The 8,814-nt window shown below is 38.0% G+C and overlaps 1 protein-coding gene across 1 annotated transcript in view; it reads right to left on the bottom strand.

Annotated features, from left to right (window-relative positions):
- Positions 1-1,683: 1,683 nt before the first annotated feature.
- Positions 1,684-8,814, bottom strand: part of LOC107005147 (THUMP domain-containing protein 1 homolog) — an 11,265-nt gene continuing 4,134 nt past the window's right edge. The window contains exons 4-7 of the mRNA XM_015203654.2: positions 7,988-8,127; positions 7,711-7,831; positions 7,209-7,349; positions 1,684-2,035 (exon numbers count right to left, since the gene is read on the bottom strand). Of these exons, the coding sequence (XP_015059140.1) occupies positions 1,955-2,035; positions 7,209-7,349; positions 7,711-7,831; positions 7,988-8,127 (483 nt within the window). The 3' untranslated portion in view covers positions 1,684-1,954. The remainder of the gene's footprint in view (positions 2,036-7,208; positions 7,350-7,710; positions 7,832-7,987; positions 8,128-8,814) is intronic.

Below are 8,814 nucleotides of genomic sequence, written 5' to 3'. Positions count from 1 at the left end.
TCGTGGCGGAGGAAGAGTTCAAAGTCTAGTAACTTTTCAAACAGTTCCTCATAGAAGATAGGCGTATCGCGTGCACGATTGGCAGCAGATATTTCACGAAATTCAGGACCTAGACCACTAAGTATTTTGACAATGAGTTCAGGATTGGAAACAGGAGCACCAGCAGTGGCTAACTCATCCGAAAAGGACCAAATAGTATGAATATATTCAGTAATGGAGCGAGAGTCCTTAGTGACACGGGCAAGCTGATCACGCAGACAAAAGACTCGGGTTTGAGATTTGTTCGCATAAGTGGTATGCAAGGCATCCCAAGCTGATTTAGCCGAGTCAGCGGCTGCAACAGTAGGGGCAATAGTGGGTTCGACAGAAGCCATGAGAGCATTATGGATGAGTTGATCCTGACGGAACCAAGTTAAGAAGGCAGGATTGGGAGAGATATTCGTGCCGAGGGTAATCATGCGACTAGGGGACGGACTAGTTCCATCGAGATGGCCAAAGAGGTTGTAGCCATACATAAGCATGGAAAATTGGGCTTTCCAGGTGGCGAAGTTGTGACCACCACTTAGTTTGATGGGTAATTGGGATGCGGGATTGAATTGAATGATAATATTGGTGCTTGTCGTGTTATCAGCATTGACAACTCTGGGATTGTTGCCATTGTTGTTGGTCATTGTTGCTGATCTGCGTGAGGAGAGGAAAAAAAAACTGGATCGTACTCTTTAGAGTGTGAAGAGCTCTAATACCATATGAAGACTGAATGTACTTTTATTAATGAAGGCAGCAAGTTCTTAAATAGAGTTACAACGAAAGTAATAAGACTCCTAAACGAACTGAACTAAAGTAGTCTAATTAAATAATAACTGCTGAACTAGTAAGACAATCCTAATACAACTAAACTACTAACTGGCGTCCTAGGACCAGGTGTTCTAATAGGAGGTCCTCATAATGTTTTTTGAGAAAAAAAAATTGGATGCTCAGGGTACCAGATCTATACACGAAAAATCAGGAAATTTAGGAGATTCGTAAAAAATGGCTTGTAAATGCAAAAACTTGCGTTAAAAGAATGATGTGAGTACTCATTACAAAAGTCCTCATAAAGCTTTTTGCGAAAAAAATGTTGGTGCTCCAGGCGTTAGATCCATGGGCTAACACACACGAAAAATTGGAGAATGTGGGTTATACATAAAAAAGGCTTGTAAATGCGAAAATGGGGTTAAAAAAATAGTATGAATATATGTGCTTTGGGCTAAATTCGTAGACTTATAGACACGAAAAATCGAAGGATTTAAGTGACTATTAATTAAGTGACCATATATGAAATCAACTCTCAGTCATTCCTTTTTCCCCTCTTTCCTGCTTTGTTCACCCCCTAACCACTCAATAACCAAGTCAATTTCTTTTGTTTTCCTCATAACTTTCTGCTTAAAAAATAAATTATCGCATATTTTTTCAAACAACTCCTACCATTTAACTAACCATATCAAATAAAATTTTTTGTGACAGTTTAAAGTGCATTCATTATTTTCATTATTGCATAATATAACTTCACTTATATTAGGCAGAATCTGTTGGATTAGCCACCTATGTTGGCTTAAGATTTAGTGTAGAGAATTCGTTAATTCAACTATATTGTCACTTATCACTTGGAAACATGAAAACAAAAGCAATAGAGCAAAGGCAACAGACACAAAGTTAAACTGTGTTAATTACTGCCATAAGTTGAGCTGAAAACATAATCAAATCTTTAACATAAAGTTTCCAGTAAAATTTCAAACTAACCTAAAACATTATATAAACCTAACCTAAAACATGATCATTGAATGCATAACCTCCGTCAGAGGGATCTCTAAGGAGTTCAAAACTCTATATCAGACATAGCAGATCTTAAAGCATTCAGCAGAGTTCTCTTTGATCCCGATGCTTTAACCGAACTCTGTATGATGTCGCGGTAGAATTAGTTTTTAGAGGTAAGCTGCCTCAAGTTATACTTGGACAACTCCTTGTACTTTTCAACAACTCCAAGCAAGCACACGGTCTGCAAAATATGAAGAAAATAAATATCAGACATGTTTCTTTTGAACATTTCGATCTGTAAAGAGATGAGAACATATATGTTGAACAACAGGGGTGTGCCACACCCTTACTGGGATAAGAAGGTGAGATACAAACAGAAAAGAACAAATCAGTTTAAGCAAGGTCTCGCGAAGGATTTCTTTGAACCTACACCTCACATTAATGAACTAAACCAAAAACAACTCCTACACTGCTGCACATTTGATTCAGGTCTTTAAAGAAACAGAAAAGCCCTAAATGGTAGGGGTCTTTCAAACGTACTCCCTCCCCATTTTTACTTTGGAGTCTCATTTTTGTTTGTGCATAATGGACCCAATGTGGTCCAGGGGTTAACGCCATGGAAACAGACTCTTACAGACATGCAACTTAAGATTGCATAAAGTAACTGTGGTCCAGCCCTTCACCTGACCCTATTGCATGACATTAAGCTTACTGCAGCGAGTTTTTCCTTTATTTTGTTTGGGCACAACTATTACGGTAAGGGTTGAAGTTCCAATATATTCTAAATGGAAGTGGATAAAAAATTGTAAAAATTAGTACTGGAAGTTGGAGCAAACTGATTCTAACATCAAAGTATTACAGTTGAAAAGACTCTAGCAACTCAATCCACGAAATCGAGTTAAATTGTCTCCTTTCAAGCTATTTTTGGTATAAAGAGGAATTCACTGAAGATATAGAATCAATTTTATAACTTCTAGAACCTTTGAGGGTAGAACAAGGATGGCTTTTGCTCTTTTTGAGAATGTAAAGATGGCTCGCGGTGTAGCCTTCACACCGATATATAATAATATAAGTTACCATCTCAAAAAAAAACCTAGAAGAAAATATCTTGCATCAAATTCTGCTGGAAACATTCCAAACTTAACAAATAAATAGTGACAAAGGAGACTTTGTTAAACTGCACGAGGCTACCTGGTTACTTTTTTTTTTTTTGAGAATGTAACAGTCTTGTATTATATTCCAAAAAATCAAACCTGCCACAACTTGTTACAGGTTTACTAATTACAAATGAGTATCACGAAGATCTTAAATCCTAAATAAACAAAAATTACAAGGTGCCTAAAGCATTCATTACTGATTCTAGATCTTCCATATACTCCTGTTTACACCAAAAATGAAATAAAACCAAGCAATTCATCTTGATCTTCTGGATGCTGTTACTTTTGTTCTGGAAGCATCTGAGGTTCCTCTCTTTCCACACAGACCACCAGATATAGGTGGGGATGATCTTCCATCTTTCTTTGTGACCAGAAATGTAGGCAAAGCTACTCCATATCTTCAGGGCCTGGACAATATTCTTGGCATCGCCCAAAGTAGGTCCTTCGAATTGATGAAAATGCTCCACAAAATATTAGTGATCCTACAGTGAAGAAAGAGGTGGTTGACTGTTTCAGCCTCTTCTCCACACAGGAAACGCCTAGGACTCAGTTGGATACCTCTTTTCATGAGGTTCTCCTGAATTAAGACAGCCTGCTTCGCTAGTAGCCAAGTGAAACAGGACACTTTAGGAGGTATTTTAACTTTCCAGATAAGTTTCCATGGCCAGCCAGTAACCTGATGGGTGAAAGAGTTCAACTTTTTGTAAGCTTCCTTCACTCTGAAATTTTCGTTGCAGTTATGATTCCAAAACAATCTATCTTGGGAGGTGGAGGTTCCTTTGAACTGTTCAAGGATTCCAAAGAAATCTACTAGTCTTTGGATCTCCTAATCATTTAGGGGTCTTCTAAAACTCAAATTCCATCCCTGATTTGACCAAACTTCTGCCACAATGCCTTTTTGTTGTTGCTTCAGAATGTAGATATCTGGGAAGAGGGTTTGTAGGGAGCCTTGTTCTAACCAGTTGTCCTCCCAGAAGAAGACCTTCATGCCATTTCCTACTCTAATGCTGCAATTTTCTCTTAATTTTGGCCAAAGGTTTCTGATGGCCCTCCAGATGCTAGTTCCATAAGTACTAGTGACCATTTTGGTAGACCAGTTATCCTTCATTTCATACTTCTGCTTGATAAGTTCTTTCCATAGTGCTTGTTCACTAGATGCTAGTCTCCATAGCAATTTCATCATAAGGCTTTGGTTCTGAATCTTCAAATTCCTTACCCCAAGCCCTCCTTTCTGTTTGCTCCCAATCAATTCATCCCACTTAACCAAGTGGAATTTCTTAGTGTCACTATTTCCTTCCCATAGGAAATTCCTCCTTATTGCATCAAGTCTGTCAATGACCCCACCTGGGATAGGAAAGACAGACATCATGTAGGTAGGCATGGAGTCGAGAACACTATTGATGAGAGTGAGTCTCCCGCCAAGGGAGAGATATTGACTCTTCCAGTTGACCAATCTTCTTTCACACTTCTCGACCACCTCATTCTAGATTCCTGAGGACTTGCTTTCTGCTCCTAGTGGCATGCCCAAATATACGGTTGGTAAGTCACCAGTCTTTCCCCCAAGTGTACCAGCCAGAGAGATTAGATTAGTGACCTCATTCACTGGGTATATGAGGTTTTTTTCCCAATTGATATGTAGTCCTAATATAGCTTCAAATAGCACAAATATAACTCTAAGAACCATCAGTTGATTTCTGTTGGCATCACAGAAAACCAAAGTATCATCAGCATATTGTAACTGTATGATCTCCATGTCACAACTCACCCTATTTGATACTCTGAAGCCCCTCAACCATAGTTTCTCTTGAGCAATCCTCAACATATCATTGAGTCCCTCCATAACTATAATGAATAAGAAAGGAGACAGGGGATCTCCCTGTCTTAATCCTCTTTGTGAAGAGAAGAAACCTGTAGGAGAGCCATTGATGAGAACAGAATATTTCACAGTACTAATACAAAACTTTATCCATCTCATCCATCTACCACCAAAACCTCTTTTGGATAAGGTCTCCAACAAAAAAATCCAGTAGAGATGGTCATATGCTTTCTGAATGTCCAGCTTGCATAAAATGCCTGGCACCTTGCTTCTAATCCTAGAATCCACACATTTATTAGCCATCAAAATAGCATCCATGATCTGTCTTCCTTTAATGAAAGCAAGTTGTTGTGTGTTCACTAGCTGTGCATAACCTTTTTAAGCCTCTCAGTCACCACCTTGGAGATTATTTTATACACACTACCAATTAAGCTAATGGGTCTAAAATCTGTGAGTTTCTTTGCACCCATCTTTTTGAGAATTGACGCCACATAGGTGGAGTTGAAGCTTTTCTCAAAGAAACATCTCTCCTGGAAATTTTTAACTACAGCAATGACTTCCTCCCCAACAACCTCCCAACAGTGGGTATAGAAGGCCATGGTGTAACCATCAGGACCCGGAGCTTTGTCTCCAGCACAAAGCTTTACACCCTCCCATATCTCTTGGTTCTCAAATTCCCTCTGTAGCATCCTATTGTCTTCTTCAGAAATTTTGTGCCTTCCCCTGCAGCTACCCGAGGGTCTCCATGTCTCAGTTTCAGAATATAGCTTCTGGTAGAAGTCTATGATTTCTTTTTTTATTAACTCTGGATCTTTGATTGCTTCACCATCCACATTTAATTCGTCAATGTTGTTGTATCTCCGATGAGAGTTGGCTGTTTTGTGAAAGAACTTTGTGTTCTTATCTCCCTGCTTCAATCAATTAACCCTAGATCTTTGTCGCCAAGATATCTCCTCAAATTTTGCTAAATTTTCAAACTCTATAAGGAGATCAGCCTTCAGTTGAATCTCATCCTCATTAAGAGCTCTTTGATCTTGCACTTCTTCTAATTCAGCAATTTGATTGAGAATACTCTGTTTCTGAGAGGCTAAGTTTCCTTGGGGTGTTTTACTCCATTCCCTCAATATATCCTTAAGAGCTTTCAATTTGAAAGCTAGGATAAAGTCTGGCCTCCCTTCACATACTATAGAGCTCCACCATTCCTTCACTCTATCCAGGAAATCCTCTGTCTGTAGCCACCAATTTTCAAATTTGAAATAGGATCTCATAAGTTTCCAATTCCCACTTTGAAGCACTATGGGATTATGGTCAGAGGTAACCTTGAGCAATAATGTCTGTTTGATGCTTCTGAATACTTCATCCCATTCATCAGAGAAGAGAAATCTATCTAATCTGGATGTTGTGTCATACCTGTCCCCTTGTTACTAGACTGCATATATTCTCAAAATGTTATTGCTATTCCTGCATTGCTAGCTTCCCATTATGTTCTAATGACATATCCAATTATCTCCTATCAAAGATTCTTGATATGAATTAATCTTAGCATTTTTGAATTTGGACCTTGCTAATAGGTTCTGCATGTGCTACAGGATTGATGAACAGATTAACCACATAATGAGTGATATATAATGTTACTGCTGGAATTTGAATTATGCTGTTCTCTCCATCTGAAATGGCTACGGTGATGCCTAAAGTAAAACAGGTTTCATTTAGGACTTCATTACAGGGAAGGACAAGGGTTAGTATGCATTCCAGACACTGCCAAAATCATAGAACACATGGACCTTGGGAAGAGAGTAAAATCTAGCTCTCAAGCACATCGCTCGATTGCACAAATTCAAACTGAACTCTCTTGGGAGATACAGTGAGCATAGATTCTCTTTGACAGTTTCTTCCTCTTTTGCCCTGAGCTGACTAGTAGAGTATCTTTTGCATAATGCTCTGCATCAGCATTATCAAAAGCAAAAAGCGCAAAAAAAGGGGCCCATTGGGACTTTAAGCACAAAGCGCACTAAAAGTGAGGGCTTCAATGAAAAAAGTGCAAAGGGAGAAAAAATACAAATATATGTTAAGTCCAAGACTAACAATTATAAGCATGAATGACAAACCTATGAACAAAGAAGTTGAATCAAATAAAGTGAAATATCAATTACTTAGGCATTGCCTCTTCAGAAGAGGCCCATTGGCAAGTAAGAAGTATGCCTTAGAACCTTGATGACGACACTAAAGCCACGTTCAGCGATGCAAAGCCCTCAACACATTTAAAGCCTCGCTTCAGGGCTTAAGCGCACATTTGATAACACTACTTTGCATACTAACAAAAAGAGAAGATGAAAGTAAATTCTGACCAATCCAAGACGCTCAGAACATGAGTAACTGTATGGCAGAGAAATTTGAAAAACAATAGAGCACATTTATAAGCATTAAGCAATGATATGTACCTTGACTATTTGAACCACTATGTTTATTTCAGGGTTGCTAAGATCAACTTTGTGAGGTGAAGGAACAGATTTAGCCACAGCATCAATGATTTTCATCTTATTGATTCCAGTATTTGCTCGGGATTCATAAAGCACTGCAAACTATGACAAAAATTAATTAGGCTAGAAGCTTGATTCACCCTGCTAAAATAGCAAGTTAATTGCAACATAAATGCGCACCACATATTTCCATCCTATATTCACATCTCTGACACTTATATATCAGAAAAACATTGAAAACGGAACTCCAATATCTAAAGAATAATGGTCATTGTGCAGCTGAAAGGTTCAGGATCAATTAAGTGCAAGGCCTCTTCTAAATGCAAAGCACATCCACAAAGGCAGTAATTTGTAAAGTTTCATTTCCAGGTATACGTGTCAAACATTAGACAAAGATTTTCAATTAATGGCAAGAGAAGATACTTCACAGTGAAAATAATGGTCCAGGAGGTATAAATAATACCTTCTTTGGAGTGTCGCTTTCAGCAGGTAGGTATTTTGTAATGAGAGGTGTTATTGCTTTTCCAATTTCCTCCTCTGATGCATAACATGTTACTTCAACTGGTAACACTCGCAAGATGAACCTGTTAAAGGTTATGACATTCTTGAGTAATAGAGATTAAACAAAGTAGCCTATATGGCATATGGCATATTCCACATTTAGAATATATATGGAATAAACTCCAAAAGTAAATATACTTGCAGAGATCTACGAATAAATCTTAAGCAGATGAAAGAACCTTGATACATGTTTCTTTGTCAAGGCAAGTGAGGACAGCATATGTTGAACAATTTCCTTAGGGTTGGGATCTCCATCTTTCTTGCTCATGTGAACAAACACAACACCGTTGCAACCTGTGTCTAGGTAGCTAAAACGCCTCTGTTTGCAGAAAGAAAGCAACATGTTACAAAGATATATGCTGAGACAAATTACTAAGAATTATATTTTTTTTTCTTTGAGAAGGTAACAATTTGTATTTCTATTTCCAAACCTAATTACAGATTAAAGAGAGTACAACGGAAGATCTTCAATCCTATGACAAAATTAACAGGGATCCTAAGACATTCACAACTGATTCTAGATCTTCCATATACTCCTGTTTACACCAAAAATGAAACAACACAAGACAATTCATCTTCATCTTCTGAATAGTGTTGCTCTTGTTCTGATGACATCTAAGGTTCCTTTCTTTCCACGTTGACCACCAAATACAAGCTGGGATGATTTTCCATCTCTCCTGTGTCCAGAGAGGTTGGCATGACTACTCTGTATCTTCAGTGTTTGAGTTACTCTCCTTGGCATCACCCACTATGTTAACTGGCTCAAACACTATGTTAACTGGCTCAGACAGTTATATCAGCCAGAGTTGGTGCTTTTAGTCTTAGATAAAATCAAATGAGAAACAACACAAACTCAGGGCAAAAGGAGTCACTTTCTCTTTTTTTTTTTTTTTGAACCTAAATGATTGTAGGATTATTGTAAAAGATATTATCAGCACTAAGATAGTGCAGTTTTGTACAAAAGTTTTAGTACAAGGGTATTCAGATATATATATATATATATATA

This window comes from Solanum pennellii, chromosome 11 (assembly GCF_001406875.1).
Source record: "Solanum pennellii chromosome 11, SPENNV200".
Taxonomy (NCBI): domain Eukaryota; kingdom Viridiplantae; phylum Streptophyta; class Magnoliopsida; order Solanales; family Solanaceae; genus Solanum; species Solanum pennellii.
The sequence above is the reverse complement of the archived record's forward strand: the minus strand, read 5'-3'. Positions and strand labels throughout refer to the sequence as shown.